Source organism: Trachemys scripta, chromosome 2 (assembly GCF_013100865.1).
Source record: "Trachemys scripta elegans isolate TJP31775 chromosome 2, CAS_Tse_1.0, whole genome shotgun sequence".
In the NCBI taxonomy this organism is placed as follows: domain Eukaryota; kingdom Metazoa; phylum Chordata; order Testudines; family Emydidae; genus Trachemys; species Trachemys scripta.
The window spans coordinates 197,776,999-197,794,960 of record NC_048299.1 but is presented as its reverse complement, the minus strand read 5'-3'; the positions used below and the strand labels follow the sequence as shown (position 1 = coordinate 197,794,960).

The 17,962-nt window shown below is 39.9% G+C and overlaps 1 protein-coding gene across 12 annotated transcripts in view; it reads left to right on the top strand.

The window, feature by feature from the left end:
- PTPRM (protein tyrosine phosphatase receptor type M) overlaps positions 1–17,962 on the top strand; it is a 690,156-nt gene that overhangs the window by 305,771 nt on the left and 366,423 nt on the right. For all 12 annotated transcript variants that reach the window (XM_034762641.1, XM_034762634.1, XM_034762636.1 and 9 more), the window contains exon 7: positions 7,988–8,281. In XM_034762641.1, coding sequence (XP_034618532.1) covers positions 7,988–8,281 — 294 coding nt within the window. The remainder of the gene's footprint in view (positions 1–7,987; positions 8,282–17,962) is intronic.

Genomic DNA, 17,962 nt, shown 5'->3' with positions numbered 1-17,962 from the left:
AGGAACAGGAAGCTGATCAAACAACTGGGCTGCACTCTGCTCTGGACTGTGTGCCTTTTGCTTCCTGCTCCTGCTACCCATTCCTGCGACACTCTAGCCATTCCTGCTTCCCTGGCTTGATTTCCTGGTATCCCAACATAGCTTCACTCCTGGCATCCCAACCTCCAGTTTGTCTCCTGTCTCTCACCACTTGGTAGACCAGGGACATTGGAACAATTTGTATAATGGTGGTGCTGAGAACCATTGAACCAAACCACTTCAATGGAATCCACTTCAAGCCAGGGGTGCTGCAGCACCCCCAGCACCTGTCGTAGATCTGACCTGGCCTCATTCTCGCCTCATGGCTCTGATCTCCAGTTTGTCATCTGCTTCTGACCTCCCGGTATTCTGACACAGCCAGCTCTTGACTCCTGTCTTGTGACTGCGCATTCTGGCTATGACTATTGGGTCTGGCTGCCCACGAACCAGCCATGACACTTTGAGCTGTATTTTTCTGGAAAATTTAAAATACCACAGTTGAATAATTTTTGAGAATGAGGCCAGGGAAAAATACATTGTTTTGCCCATGTTAAAAAAATTCTGGTGACATTTTTCTTCGAAAACCTGTAGCACCTCCATGCTTCAGAGAGGGACTTGACATTTGGTGAGACCTCAGCTGAAGTATTGTGTCTAGTTATGGGCCACACACTTTAAGAAAGATGTGGAGAAATTGGAGAGAGTCCAGAGGAGAGCAATAAAAATAAGAGGTTTGGAAAACATGACCTGTGAGAAAAGGTTGAAAGAACTGGGAATGTTTCGTCTCAAGAAGAGAAGGCTGAGGGGGACATAACAGTCTACAAATATGTAAAAGATTGCTATAACAAGGATGGTGACCAATTGTTATCCATTTCTTCTGAGGGTAGGACAAGAAGTAATCAGCTTAGTTTGCAGCAAGGGAGATTTAGGTTAGGAATTAGAAAGCTTTTCCTTAACTATAAGAATAGTTAAGCACTGGAACAGGATACCCAGGGAGGTTGTAGAATTCCCATCATTGGAGGTTTTTAAGACCAGATTAGACAAACATCTCTCAGGGATGGTCTAGGTATACTTAATCCTGCCTTAGTGCTTAGGACTAGATTGCCTCTTGTGGTCTCTTCCAGCCTATGTTTCTTCGATCCTGTGATGAAGGTGAAAAATTGCAGGGCTCAGTGGGAATATATCTGTCATGTAGCTTTGACCACCTCACCTGCTCTCTACCTGCTGAATCACCTTGATGGAACTAACTCTGAAATTCCAAATCTTTGAGTATCTTCAACTAGTTGCTATTTAATTTTTTTTTTAAAAAAAACCCTGCTTAAGCTCCAGAATGTGCAAGATTCCATACTGGGTAGTAACAGCGTCTCTTAACACAAAAGCGTGACTGCTATGAAGTCAGGTATCTTGCAATCCTGGAACAAGCTCTACTAAATAATCAACAGACAGGACATGTCTGGTTTTGACAGTGTGTAACTCATTTAAATCTGAACAAATTTTCATGAGGACAGAAAAGGCAACTCTGATTCCAAGGCTATTCTCCCTGCCAAATTTCAAGTCCTTATGGAAAACCAGGGAGGTGCTAGAGCTCTTCCAAAAATGTTCAGGAGAATTTTATAATTAAAGTGTAAGGCAGCCTAAATACACTGGTCTACAATTTTTGAGAAGTTGTCTGCTTCAGAGATAAAATGTGCTATTTATTATGTATTTTGATGTGCTGAATTCAAATATGACAATTAAAACAACTGATTGGCTACTGTTTCTAAGATATTTAAGTTTTTACATTTTATGTCTATGTATATTGTGTAGATAGTAGAGTTTTAATCACAAATTGTAAACCTAGGTCTTTTCATGTGTTTATGGTTGCTTTACATGATAATATTTCACCTGTCCTGTTTATGTAACACTTTAAAAATCAGCAAAAGGGTTATATAAATAAAATTTATTATGAAACAAATGCAAAAAAATATTATGTACATAGTTTAGTCCTATTCACAGTCCACTGTTTCTTCTTTGACACACCTTTCCCAACTGGAGGCACCATGCAGAAGTAACAATTGCTGGTATGATCTGTTGGCTCTCTCCAAATCATTGGCACTGCAAAAGGCATAGATTTCCTTTTCCTGTTCAACCACTGGCGAAGATTTGTTGCACAAATGTTCCAGCATATGTGTGGGGCCCACCTCTTGTCCTGATCTCCAATTTTGCAGCCAAAATAAAGGTGATAGGCTTTCTTAACCATAGTGGTTATACTGCGCTTTTGTGATGCAAAAGTCACTTCACCACAAACATAGCAGAAGTTATCTGCGCTGTTCACACAAGTAGGAGGCATCTCTGCTCACTTTGGCGAAACAGAAATGTGTCCCTTTGAAAAATCAAACACTGACAAATAAGAGAGCACGACACTGTATGATTTCTAGAGCTGATATAGGGCAATTTGTTCAGCAGAGTGATGTAAGCTTCGTTATGATTGCCTCATCCATGACTTCTAGGAATAACATGATGCAATTCATATCATGTATGACGCAATTCCAGCTTCAGATTGCATCATTCATCGTTTTGCCTAAAAAGCAAGTACTGTCCAAACCCAGTCCTAGATTTATTCATCGATCCAGTCAAAGATGTATTTTAGTCATTTCTGGTTTAAATTGAGATCCCTTCCCTTTATAACTCACTTATCCTCTGCCATTCCCAAGTCAAGGGTCATATATACTGACCCAATAGCATATCTTAAAAACTAGAGCCAATCAACAATTTTAAGCATCATTTTCGTTCTCAGTGACCCAGAATTAGTAAAGTTTGACTACATTTATTTCAGAAGCATTTTGGCTGCAGAGCAGTGATATTCGGATTGCTCTCTCTCTCTCTGTGTGTGTGTGTGTGTGTGTGTGTGTGTGTGTGTGTGTGTGTGTGTATAAAAAGTCCATATTTATACATTTATTTAATATTTTACTTTCTTGCATGTAACTCCTTTAGCATAAGCAAAAGACTACTTTTCATTTTGGGTGTACTATTTTGTTCTCATTTTTACTTTAATTGGTCCATTGGTGTTGGCCACCATTATAGCATCTATCTAAAGCTTTCCATTGATCTGCCATCAATGGAGATTAACTTTCAGTGCTGTAACAGGAGAGTGTTTGGTATTTCCTCTTCTTATATGGACATGCCCCATCACCCTCACACCACTGGCTTGGAATTCCCCAACTGTTCTCATGTCCAGAGTTGTTAAAGCACTAAATCTGCTCCACGAAGAAACAAACTTTCTTTATCGGGCTGTATTGATATTTACCGTAATTTTAAAAGCCAAACTGAAAAGGGTGTTGCAGTATCGAATAGCTTGGTTTACTTTACATCCATAAGAGTTGAGTGAGAAATAACTTTTTCTAACTTAAACAGTTTTATTGACCTGATATTGCTACCTGCAAACTCCCCACACCCCACAAAATAAATTAAAGTGTAGCTTAAATATACATCATTACTACAGCCATTTAAAAATGTATCATTTTGGTTAAGCCAACTATTTTCAAATTAAGATATAGTGCACCTGTATCTAGAGGGCTGGGGTAATATAGATGAGAAAATAATTAGGATATTTAGTGAGACCCTATTTGATGGCCACCACTAAAATTGCCTCCAAGGGAAAAAAGCATGCTGCTGCCAACTATAACATATGCAGAGTCTGGTACTTAATTGAACAATTGATCCAAACTCTTCATTGTGATACATAGAAACACCCCGTCTAGTGAAAAGGAGGAAAAGCTAAACTATATGAAGAAATAACTTGGGTAAAACGATGGTCATTATCAGTTTATTATATAATGTTTAACATTTTAACATATGCAGAAATAATATAGCCATTTATCTTTCATTACAGTATCCTCTAAAACTTCATTTTTTTTCCTATTACAGTATATACTTAACTTCAGGACCCTTATTTTTTTAGCCAATTGTCAGTTAAAGATAAGTGCAATATGTATGATGATAGGTTCGTTTTATACGTGTTCAACCTTTAGCATGAAGATTACCTTCAGAGTAAAATCGTGATATGTGCAGGCTTTTGCTGGAACCACACAACTGAATTTAACCTATTTTGTACTTTGGTCATAGGGGAATGAAAAAATACCCCAGGGCATTAAAAAGCAATAAAATAATGTCTATTTCAAATACTTGTAAGACTTTAAATGAATTGGTGTAACTACTGACCTTTATGACCTTACTCCTGAGTTTGCATTTTGATGGCAGTTGAACAGCCATTACTAGCATTTGAAACTCGAAAGTAATTAACTGTTCTTTCAGCATGGCTACATAAATGGCTTAGAATGCTCTATAAAAAGTTCCATTTCACGTCCTGGTTCAAGAAGGAGTCTAATGATTTAAATTGATGCTTAATCATTTTGAATTAAGTCAAAACTATTTAAAGATATACATTTTCTGCAGGAAGCCATAGTTATATATTTCAGAAATAATAATGTCAATAAAAGTACACTAAATTTCTAATCCCCAGAAGCTGAAGCTAGATTTTGTCCTGTATTGATGCTGACATATAATATAGTTTTTCTTGATAAAAATTAAAAGTTTATAGGATGTTGCTGTACTCTACATGTAGTAGTTTACCACTATATTTTAAACTGGATTTGTGTGTCTGTACTAAGTAGTAATAATTTGTAAGCATCTTTGGAGACCTTTTGGACTGTTGTCTAGTTTTAACATGTTTTTCCTTTGGGAATCAGTGGGAATATCTCATTAAGGTGAAAATAGGTAATGTATCTTTTGTCTGACCATTATGTAATGTCATACTTCAGCATGGCATTTACTATCCAAGTGCTGTCATTGTTTTTGCACAGATTAGGCCTGGCAGTAGCATGTAAAATAGGGGTTAAAAATTTATTGGGTCTATTTTCCAATAAAGGTATAATATAGATCTATTGCTTCTCTGTCCATAGGAGAAAATAGACTTTACTTATACTTAGTGTACATCGCGTGTTCTTCAGTAATAAATTAAGTATACTTATCCTACTTTTTGTAAGAGAAGTCCATGTTTGTTATCGAGGTCTCATCTACATTACAGAGTTAGGTTGACATAAGACAGCTCACATCAAGCTAACTCTGTCAGTGTCTACACTACAATGGTAATCCCGCCGATATAAGTCACCCACTACATTGACTTAATAACTCCACCTCCATGGGCAGCGTAGTGCTTAGGTCAATGTAGTTAAGGTGATGCAGTGTCTGTGTAGACACTGCACTACTTACATCACTTGTTGGCTGTCAGCCGCATATGGGGCTGACAGCTGGAGCCCCTCTCTACCAACGCTAACAGCCCAAGCTGTGAGCCCTGCGTGGGCCTCAATTTCACAACAGGGAGCTTTTCAGCAGAGAAATTGACATTCTTGACGTTTTGTCTCTGGCTCAGACTGTCAGACCTGGAGTGAGGGTGCTCCAGCTGTGAGCCTGGTGTCAGCTGGACACAAAATGTGAAATATCAGCAGCCATGAAACTGAAAAGAATGTCAGTTTCACTGCTGGTAAGCTCCCCTGCTCTGCAATTGAACCCTGCATCAGCTCAGGCTGTCAGCCCTGGGGGAGAGGGTCTCCAGCTGTAAGCCCTGTGCAGCTGTCAGTGCCCCACACTCCAGCTGTCAGTGCTCCAGAATACCCCACTTCAGTCGGTGCAAGCGCTCCCGGTGAGGATGTGCATCACTGGCAGAAGGAGGGTAGTGTGGACACCAAAAGCCAATTTAGTTACTGTGGTGGCTATGGGTCAATCTAGCTTAAGTCGACCTAATTTTGTAGTATAGACAAGCCCAGAGTTAAAACAGGATCTTGACCAGCTTAAATAGTCAGGAAATCATTAATGTTTCACTGCATTCCTTACAACCTCATCCTCACCCACTGTTTATCCCTTTCCCTCCCTCACTTAAGCTTCCACTTTGAGGCCAATCAGAAGTCCTTGAGAGGGACTCGCACACAGCCACTTTATTTTAAGTGATACATTAACATATTAGCAAATGTTCATCACAACATCATATAGAACTGAAACTGTTGTGGGAGAACAAGCATTTACTCTTCTTTGTTTAGGGTACTGTACACAGAATAAGAAAAAACAAAAACCTGCTTGCTCTTCATGGCTTAAGTATGCTGGGCCAAATTCTCCTCTGTTACACTGGCATGATTCCATTCCAGTGAACCCGATTAGCCACTGTGTTACAACAGTTTTACCCTGGTAGCCCAGTTGAAATCAGTGGAGTAACTTAGTGGTGACTCAGACTGATTGTGTTTTGTGTAGGAAAAAAATGAATGCATCATTATTTACCTTTCATATGAGAGATGGCAGCCAGAAATTATAGCAGTTACCGTATATACTTGTTCATAAGCCGAATTTTTTTTAGTAAAAAAGGGAAGCATCAGAGAAGGGGGTCAGCTTATGAATGGGTATAGAGAGTGAGAGGTGGGACACAGCCCCCCCCCCACAACAGATGGAGCAAGGAGAGGCAGCACAGCCAGCAGAGCCAGAAGGGAAGAGGCGGGGCCAGAGTCTCTCCTCTTCTGGCCACACTGCTCTCCCCCCCAGCCTCCAAAGGGGCTGGCTCCGGGGCTGGCAGGCAGTGGCCGCGCTGCCCAGCCTGCCGGAGCAGCTCTGGCCAGGCCACAGACATCCTCACCCGGCCTGCCCCAGCTAAGGTAGGAAGGGATGGGATGAGGAGAGTGTGGGGGCCCCAGGCTAGGGGTGGGGTCATGTGGGAGGTGGTTACAGAGGTTACTCCCCTGAACCCCAGCTTCTGCCCCCCCCAAAATTTCCCCACCCATTTCTGTCCCAGCCCATCAGGGTAAGCCGCTGGCAGGCTGGGACACTTTATTTATTAGGTTTACCTCCGTGCCTGCAGACACTTGAGGTAAACAAACCGTCTCGGCCCGCCAGCAGTTTATCCTGATGGCCCGGGAGCCAAAGTTTGCTGACCCCTGAATTATAGGGTCGGCTTATGAATGGGTCATAAAAAAAAATTCCATCGTTACTTATCCGTCTTGGGGGGGTCGGCTTATAAATGAACTAGCTTATGATCAAGTATACACGGCACTTAGTTTGAAAATGGGAAGTGCTATATATCTGCTTAGTACTAGTACACAGTAACAAACTTTTTTTAAAGTATTTTGAAAACAATCTGTTCCCCACCTCTCACACATTTGGTATATGAGGTGGTATTATCTCCCTTTTGCAGCTAGGGAAACTAGGATAAAATGATTTGCCCAAGGTGATTATGCAAGGTAGAGTCAGAATAAGAACAAGAACTCAGGGATTCCTAGTTCCCAGCTCTGGGCTTGCTCAGGTTGACAACACTGCCTCATATTAGATAGAAAAGTGCAGGATACTGAACCCAAATGAACAATTCATCCACTCCGCTCAGCTCAGAAGTCTGAAAGTTTACATGGGGAGAAGCACAAACTAAATTGTTTTGAAAATAAATATTCTCATTTCCTTTTCATCACAAATGATATCACAATTCAGCAAGATGGCTGCCATCAGAAATGGACTCAAATATCAATTTTAATTAAAAATATTACTTTTGAATACAAGTCACAGGTTACACCTAGAGAGAGATGTCTTAACATGTGAACTTGGGTTCATCTCCCTTTTAAATTGCAAGTGAAAAGATGCTGGAAATGCATACACTTAACATTTGGTGTATAGATAAAATAATTTCAAGCTGTTTGGGATGTTTATATAAATGGAGTCTATATGTTAAAACCTTTCAATAACGTAACATGAAAAAGTACATTTACCAGGTCTTTATGAGTAACAGAGTTTATATGTAGTGATTTATCCTTACACAATAAATAGGTAACTCTGACATTGTTGATCATCTCTTATATTTATGTTTCTTTGGTATTTTTAAGGCAGACTTTCAAATATGGTTTAGTGAAGATTGTTTGAATGTTTTGGAAGTAGAAATAACTTTTTACAAATTTTTTTGTTATAGAGCCACCTGTTCCCATTGCACCACCTCAGTTGTCTTCAGTTGGTGCAACCTACTTATGGATACAGTTGAATGCTAATTCCATCAATGGGGATGGGCCGATCATTGAGAGGGAGGTAGAGTATCGCACTTCAAGTGGAAGCTGGTATGACAGACAGCCAGTAGACTCCACAAGCTACAAAATCGGGCACCTGGATCCTGATACAGAATATGAAATCAGTGTGCTGCTTACAAGACCCGGTGAAGGAGGTACCGGATCCCCAGGTCCAGCTCTCAAAACAAGGACAAAATGTGCTGGTGAGTACCAGAAGGAAGCCAGAAAATTTTAAACAGTTTGCTTGGGTTGAAACCAGCAGGCTACTTTACTAACAATTGTCACTGTATAGCTTGAACTTGCATGACGCAAAAACTAAGTCCAGAATACTTATAAGTATAAACCATTTAGCTTTTGCGAATGGTGACCTTGAAGCCAACCTACGGAGTCATGGTACATTAAATCATACCTGTTCGTGACTGGCAATAATTAATGCAGAATACAGCGCAGTTTCAAAGCAGCAGACTTTCCTGATGTACAGCACACTGTTGGGCTTCCTTCATTTCATGATATCCTACCTGCATCAATGCTAGCTTTTATCCGTTGTTTTCTGAGCTCACATTACAAGCTATTTTTTGGCGTCAGTAGCAGATTCATAAGTCTGTTGATGATGTGGAAAAATAGACTTCATAATAGCAAATGCATTTATTGTTGTGTCTCCATTAATATATGGGATTTAACTAAGGGCTGCTTTCTTAGATGGCTGTCAGTGGGTCCTTTTGTTAAATGAGATACAGTGATTTATGTTGTTGTATAGAGAGTTTGGCTCTTATATTGTTAAGTGGTAATCAGTGGTGCTGATGTGCTTGTAAATGGATACAAAGCAGGGCTATAGTAGAAATACAATTGTATAATAATCCTGTAGAAAAGTAGCAGTGATATTAGCATTGTTATTTATTTGCTATTCAGCTGTAGGAAGAATAAATGAAGGATAGTGAGATACAAAACATTTTTGATGTCAGCATTTTCATTGTCATTTTTTATGAGACTTAAACATTTGTTTTAAAAATTGAGGCGTTTTCTAGGGTGAAGTTAAGACTATGGGGACAGATTTTGAGAATCAGATTTCCCTTTCAGAACATGAATTATAGTAAACAAATTTGATTTGCGCACATGTTTGTTTCATGTGAACTGGGGTACATGCAGATTTGCATATAAAAGTATAGTGGCCCATTTGAGTTTGGCCTAGACATAGATCATTCTGAGTCTCTACTAACACTGGAGATGAAGGAGGAGAAAAGGACATACAATGCGATGGGCTTTAAAATTTTTAATGTGAATTTTTCCCCCAAAATTTTGAATCCCCCTCACTACAGTAAAGCTGGCAGGAGGAGACGGAAAGAAAAACTCCTGAAGAACAGGAAATGAAACCACTGGTATGAATTAATTTATACTAGTCTTCAAAGAGTTGATGTATATCTTGGTCTTTTTTTAAAGATACAGAAAATAACTAGGCAAATCTCTATTGGACTTTGGTGATAGGTACTTCTCACATAACTGTCCAGGCACCAGCAAGTGATTAAACAATGTATTACAAATAGAGACAGTATCCAACAATGTGCAGATTATTCTGTATGTGGTGTCAAATGTAGACATAGTGACTTTTTCAGCTTCCTAGTAATATGCTATTGTCTCCAAACTATATTCTAAATAGTGGCTGATTTGTTGTTTTTTGTGTGTGTATTTGTTGGTTTGTATGTTTTTTTGCTTAGAATGTTTACGGTGTGTTTTTTTTTTTTTTTTTTTTTTTTACAATCCCCCCCCCCCCTCCCCCCCCCCCCACCAAAAAAAGGACTAAAAAGGCAACACAAAGTATCTCTGTATTTCTGATCTCCAAGATTTTCCTCATTAGAATATAATTATTTTAGGACAATAAATATTTTGGCATAAAATCCATTACAGAGTTCCTTTAACAAGGGCCTCTAGTTTAAGATGTCTTTCCTAAGTGAATAAAACAATTATCTTTCCAAGTTATATATACTCTTTTCTGGCTCACTCTAAGTACTTTAAAACTAATCTATTTTTCTTTATATTTTGATTTCCTGCTTCTATGAGTAGACACCATAGTGTCAGATGAGTTAGTGAGAATTATTACCCAGAGAGTTACATGGAGAATACAGAACTTTAATTACATGTAAATTCATCATGTGTTTTCTGCTGTCATTTCAGTGGTAGGTATTATGGAGCATTAAGACAAACACCCATTCACATAAAATATTCACTGAAAGAGTTTCTATCAGGTAAACTATTGTAATATATCCCTATCATTTGTGATTTCATTAAGCTAACCATTAACCTGCTGCATGCCTTTCTCAAATGAAATGCATAAAGTGGAAGCGGAGTGAAAAATTAAAATTATGAATGACAGTATTAAATCTAGCTCCACAAATTGGCTTTTTTATGTCTGGAGATACTGCTTTGAAGGTGTAGTAGTTGTTGGTTAACTACTAGTGAGCGACATGCTAATAACTGGCTCAAGGGGTTAAAAAAGAGATGCTGATAAACTAATAACAAAGTAATTAAACTGGGTAGGAGTGAAATTATGCCAGTCTCAAATGTGGACCATAAAATGAATAATACAGGAGGCTTTTAAGAGAAGAATCATTGTATCTTTGTAATTGCTTTAATAATTGTATGCTGCTTGCCTGTTCCCTTTGGGTCCAGAGTACTACTTTGAGACTTGAAGCAGCATGTTAGACATTCAATAATCATAATAGTTCTCCAAAGTGCTTGAACTATGTTTTTATTTTGGCAGAATGAGATTTCGGGGACTTATAATAGACAAGTGCTGTCTCTAGCTCTAGTAAATAAAAGCATCTATAAATAGAATGGAAAGAAAATAAAGAAAAGAAATCTCTCCAAAGTTGGCAGTATCATCCACAGTGGAGCAGTAGTGGTATGCTTTGAAAAGTGCTTTGTTTCCTTGTGATGAAACATAATATAAATGCAGATGATTTTTCTGTCAAGTGGGTTGAAGAGATGATGTTTGGACTTGGATTAGGGTTAGGCGGTGCCTTGGAGTTCAGATTGGAGAAGAGCAATGGCTAGGGTGCAGGGTGGTGGCACTGAAATCTCTTTAATTTCTTGCTCAAGCTTTCTACATTTGAATCAGATCCAGAAAAAAAGGCCCTTGTTAGTTTTGGGTCTGACCTGGCACCAAAACCTGCAGGGGTCAGTTTGGAGTTTAAAACTTTAAATCATAAGCCACCACACTCCAAAAATTTGACATGGGTGAAATGGTGGCTGCTGCTAAGAAAGCACCAACTATATTATTTATGAGAACACTTCTGTTATACTGTACATCACTGATTATTCTCGTGCTTTCTCTCTCTCCACACACACACACCTATACATATATGGAATGTGGGCCAGTTATTATTGCCTTGAGAATTAACATTAGTTTTGTGCCCATATCACAGTGTTGAGGAAATTTAAATAAGGCAAAGTATAGTGAATTTCCTCAAAATACCAGTACATAATAAAGCAAAATATATGGCCACTAACATTGCCCCCCCATTGTACAGTAACTCCTCACTTAAAGTTGGCCCGGCTTGTTTAAAGTTGTGCAATGCTTCCTTCTAATGTCATTTTGCAGCGGCCTGCTTTGTCCACTGCTTGCAGGAAGAGCAGCCCGTTGGAGCTAGCTGGTAGGTGGTTGGAACCGGGGTGGACCGACAGCCTTCCTATCAGCTCTCCTTATCAGCTCCTCGCTCCCCTAAGTTCCCTGTGCAGCAGTTGCCCAGCAGGCTAGCAATTGCAGCTGTCCCTCCCACCACTGCCATGTGCTGCTCCTGCCCTCTGCCTTGGAGCTGCTCCCGGAGACTCCTGCTTGCTGTGTGGGGGGGAGGAAGAGAGGGGGAAATGTCAGGGTGTCCCCCTCCCCCCTGCTCCTGCACCTTGCTTACCACATCTTCCATAGAGCAGGGGGGACAAACGACAGAGGGAGCTTCCAGGCAGCAGCAGCTGCAGTCTGATCCAGTCTCAGTTTGCTGATCTGATTAACAAGGCAGTGTACTTCTGACCCCACTCTTCATACTTAAAGGGGAAATGCACATCTCTCTCTCTCACACACACACACACACACACACACACACACACACACACACACACACACGTTGTGTGTCTGTCTGTCAGGAGCGGCACCAGGGTTTTTGCCGCCCTAGGTGACAGTGCTCCTCCTCTGAGCATTCATTGGCGGGGGGGGTCCTTCCGCTCCGCGTCTTCGGGGCACTTTGGCGGCAGGTCCCGGAGCGAGTGAAGGACCCGCCGCCGAATTTCTGCCAAAGACCCAGGACGGAAGGACCCCTGCCGCCGAATTTCCGCCGAGGGTGGCAAATCCTGCCACCCTAGGCAACCACCTAGGGTCGCCTAGTGGAAGCGCCGGCCCTGCTGTCTGCCCTCCCTCCTTTCCTGCTGCCTTGTACAGTAGAGTGTGAGAGTTAACCCTTGAGGGCTCAGCCAGTTGCTAATTCATCATTTAGCAGTAAGGCATTCCTTGGAAATATCCCACCCTCTGACTCCTCCACCTCAACCAAGCTTCACAATCATCATCACTGTGTACTAGTATTAAATTTTGTGTTTAAAACTTTGTGTGTGTGTGTGTCTATATAGTCTTTTGTCTGGTGAAAAAAATTTCCCTGGAACGTAACCCCCTCATTTACATTAATTCTTATGGGGAAATTGGATTTGCTTAACATCGTTTCGCTTAAAGTCGCATTTTTCAGGTACATAACTACAATGTGAAGTGAGGAGTTACTGTATTTGGGTATTAAAATGCATGCTATGTTATCCCTTCCTTGATTACATGCTTTTTTTGGGTCCACGGCTATATTATTATTTATACATAATTTGTTTTAATTTACCTTTTTACATGTTTGTTTTAAAAAGTGTTATTAACATACAGTATCTCCCATAAAACAGCAAAGAAATCCTAATTACCATCAAATACTTAAATAAACAAGGCACATAATCATTACATAGCAACTTGAGCATATATTAGATCTTGTTTCTTTAGCATTCTGCCATATAGATTCTGTGTATTGACTACATTTGAAACAACAAAAAGGTACAACCCTAAAGAACTATTTAAGGTTTTCAGTCATCTGTTTGAAATGAATCCCATAAAGTTGATGTCCCAAAAGGTCAGCAACATATGAAAGTTCCATGTTGATAAGCCAGATAGTTTAAAAGAGGGTAAATTTGCTCTGGTTCAGAAATGGGAAACGAGAGTAAGCATTCCACCAGTTAGCAGGCTATGGGGTTTCTAGGCAGCATTTTCTCTCCCTTTTTGGAGGACAAGGGCTTGGGGCTTCTTTTACAAATGAATAGTGAATGCAAGAAGAATTCATTCTGATTTACACAAAAAATTCTCATTTAAAAAAATGCTAAATTATCCACTTTGTATTTTCTGTTGCTGTTCTGTGCTTTAAGGTAAAAATCCATACTTCCTTACCAGTGTGGGGAAAATTATTTGGGTGCTGGGAAGATGCTGTTGGAAAGTGCGAAGGTGAGGAGGAAAAAAATCTTCCTCCCTCCTGTCTGTGATCATGGAGCAGCAGTACTGCCCCCCCCCACTATCTAATGCAGTAGGTGCTTTTAAGAGGTTGCTCCCTCCCCAATATCTAATGACCCCAACTCTACTGGTCAGACTCTGGGTGTTAGAGCCATTTTCTGCCCATTTCCATCCCCCAAGGAATTAGAGAGGAACCAGTGTCTGCCCTGTGGGGCTGAAATTCTGCCTGCCCCTCATGTAGGCCACATAAGTGGGTGGGGAAAGATTCCATGTGCTCTTTCACACCATTGCACATCTGCATGAAGTCCAGGTGGAAGCTGACCCATAATTATATTAAGCTGATTACAGACAAATGAAAAACTTGAATATTAAGAATGTAAGTATGCAAATGTCAGTATATAAAAGGCAATAGAATATGAAAACAAGAAACCGTAGTACAGAATGAAAATATGGAATACTGTGGTAAGAGAAAAATGTGATCCACCAATAGAAATAGGGCTATCAATAAGGTTATGATTTAGGACTGGTAGATTCCAGAGCCAATGTAATCTCGTTCCTGAGATGATCCTTTTAGAATGAGTAACATGCCATTCATCTAAAATATTCTTAACACCTAGATTTTCAAATTTATAGTACTAGCTACTGGTATCCGAGTTAAGGCACATTTTCATATCTAACATCAAAGTGTCTTTGTAGCATCCTTTTTATTGTTCTAAGAACAACAGATGTTTTAAAAATAAATCTGAGTGTCTGACCATAGTTATCACTGGGTCTCCTTAGCTGGATTAGATTTCTTGGAAGGAACAAAGAATATTTTTCAGTTTTAGCCATTAATATATACACTGTTAAGTACACTTTAGTTTGTAAACTAATATAGTCAGGAAGGATTTTGGGTTTGTGTATTTTTGTTTGAGTTTTTTGGTCCAGAAAGGATGTTCTGGAAAATAATGTTTATATTGGACTTTGTTAGCTGCTAGCCCTACTGTATACTGAGAAAATACATTTAAAGCAAATGAGTGTAGTAACTATTTAATCAGTCTTGATTGGCATTTTGGATATTAAAATTAATGCATTTTGAAAATAAAAATCAAACTATCTGTCAGCTGCTGTTTGTTTTGACAATTTCTAGAGCCATTTTATTTGCAATCCCCTTTTAAAAAAAGTCTATTCAGTAATTCACTTCATTACTGTTGTACAGTGTTCAATTTTAAGAAGATGACCTGATGTATAACTGGCATATTTGGCCAAGTAAATGACAAAATATAACTTTTTATGACCTGTGCATAATTATGGATTGGTTTGAAATGACAACTGGCTAAACTTGTACTATAATTACATTTCCATTATAAAAGTTTCATCTTTTTATCTGACATGTAAGGCTAGATTGTGAAGAGCATTCATTTTTATAAAAGGGAGAATTAGAGAGCTATAATTTATAATTCAAGATTATCAATATAAGCATTTATTCTTTCAGAAGAAATTTTCACTGCCAAATACCACTCTGCATCGTTAGTTACTTAAAAAGGAAACTGTCAATACCTTGGGTATTTATTTAATTGATTATAAACGCAGATGAAAAGTATTGGTTGTTTAATCATGGCATGCAATAACTCAGAGTGACACTTTGCAGATAGATTTCATTTTTTTACATGAGCCTGGTCTCTGTCCCTCTATCCACAATTAATGCTCTTCAGCCAGAAGTAAAATTTCTGTGAGGGTCCTCTATGGAGGCTCAGGAGACCTGTGTTTCTATTCAAATTAGAGAATCAAAAATGTCTCCTTAGTCCAGACAGAGAGTAACCTTAGGAAAAAAAGTCTGATTCCAAAGATTGCATTCTACATTCTTGTCTTTTCTCCAGCATTGCAACCTTATGACATTCTTCCTTTGGAAGTTGCATGCAAGTGATGTCTTTGGATAGACATCAAGTGAATATGGTCAGGAAATACAGGCTTTCTCAGGATACCAGTAAGCAAGGTGTCTAGGACCAGGGATTCTTAAAAAGTTAAGAAGAAGTTTAAAATTGAAAAAAGGGGTAAAAATAATGACTACAGAGTATGGTGTCTTTGTCTGATTATCGTAGGATTTTTTTACTAGAGTTTTTATAGGGATTATATATATATAGAGAGAGAGAGAACACTGTACAACAGTTGGCATCACAGAGACCTGGTGGGATAATATGCATGACTGGAATATTGGTATAGAAGGGTACAGCTTGCTCAGGAAGGACAAGCAAGGAAAAAAGGAAGGAGGTGTTGCCTTGTATATTAAAAATGTATACACTTGGAATGAGGTTGAGATAGAAATAGGAGACAGACTTGTTGAAAAATCTCTGGGTAAGGATAAAAGGTAGGGGTCTACTCCAGACCACGTAACCAGGAAGAAGAGGTGGATGAGGCTTTTTTTTAAAACAGCTAACAAAGTTATCCAGATCACAGGACTTGGTGGTAATGTGGGACTTCAACTTACCAGACATCTGTTGGGAAATAACAAAGCAGGGCACAGATTATCCAATAAATTCTTGGAATGTATTGCAAACAATTTTTTATTTCAGAAGGTGGAGACAGTTTCTAGAGGAGAGGCTGTTCTAGATTTGATTTTGACAAATAGAGAGGAACTGGTTGAGAATTTGAAAGTGGAAGGCAGCTTGGGTGAAAGTGATCATGAAATGGTAGAGTTCATGATTCTAAGGAATGATAGGAGGGAGAACAGCAAAATAAAGACCATGGATTTCAAGAAGGCAGACTTTAGCAAACTCAGGCAGTCGGTAGGTAAGATCCTGTGGGAAGCAAGTCTAAGGGGAAAAATAATAGAAGACAGTTGGCAGTTTTTCAAAGAGACGTTATTAAGGGCACAAGAGCAAACTATCCCTCTGCATAGGAAAGATAGGAAGTATGGCAAGAGACCACCCTAGCTTAACCAGATCTTCAGTGATCTAAAAATCAAAAAAGAGTCCTACAAAAAGTGGAAACTAGGTCAAATTATAAAGGATGAATATAAACAAATAACACAAGTATGTAGGGACAAAATTAGAAATGCTAAGGCACAAAATGAGATCAAACTAGCTAGAGACATAAAGGGTAATAAGAAAACATTCTACAAATACATTAGAAGCAAGAGGAACATCAAGGACAGGGTAGGCCCCTTACTGAGGGGGTGGGCGGGGGGAGATAACAAAAAATGTGGAAATGGCAGAGGTGCTTAATGACTTTTTTGTTTCGGTTTTCACCAAGAAGGTTGGTGGTGATTGGATGTCTAACGTAATGAATGCCAGTGAAAATGAGGTAGGATCAGAAGAGGATAAAGTAGGGAAAGAACAAGTTAAAAATTACTTGGACAAATTAGATGTTTTCAAGTCACCAGGGCCTGATGAAATGCATCCTAGAATACTCAAGGAGCTGACTGAGGAGATATCTGAGCTGTTAGCAATTATCTTTGAAAAGTCATGGAAGACGGGAGATATTCCAGAAGAGTGGAAAAGGGAAAATATAGTGCCCATCTATGTAAAGGGAAATAAGGACAACTCGGGGAATTACAAACCCATCAGCAGGACAAAAAGCAATAGGCTTAAATTGCAGCAAGGGAGGTTTAGGTTGGACATTAGGAAAAACTTCCTAACTGTCAGGGTGGTAAGGCACTGGAATAAATTGCCTAGGGAGGTTGTGGAGTCTCCATCATTGGAGATTTTTAAGAGCAGGTTAGACAAACACCTGTCAGGATGGTCTAGATAATACTTAGTCCTGCCACAAGTGCAGGGGACTGGACTAGATGATCTCTCGAGGTCCTTTCCAGTCCTATGATTCTGTGATTCTATATCCTGATGGGGTTTCTAGGCATTACTAGAATACAAGAAATGCCTCAGTAAAGTTTAAATTCCACAATGGGATTTTGGGGATTGGGTAGTCTTCCAGACTGCTAGGTCCTACAATAGGGCTATTAAGATTGTAACATAGAATCATAGAAGTGTAGGACTGGAAGGGACCTCAGTAGTCCAGACCCCTGAATTCAAGGCCATGACCATGTATTATCTAGACCATTCCTGAGAGGTATTTGTCTAACCCAGGGGTCAGCAACCTATGGCACGCATGCTGAACACGGCACGTAAGCCGATTCTGAGTGGCACGTTGCTGCCCACTGAGAGGAGGAGGAGGAGGAGGGGCCAGAATTCACCACGTTGTGTGAAGAAGCGGGGAAGGAGGGGGGGGGCTTGGCTGCTGCAGGACCAAGCTTCTGCCTCCTGCCCCCGCAGGGGAGAGCGGTGGGGAGGGGGTCCCGGCCCCCTGCCCCACTCAGCCCCCCTGCCCATCACTCTACCCTGTGGGGGCAGGAGGCAGAAGCTTGGTCCTGCAGCAGCCAAGCTCCCCCACTCCTTCT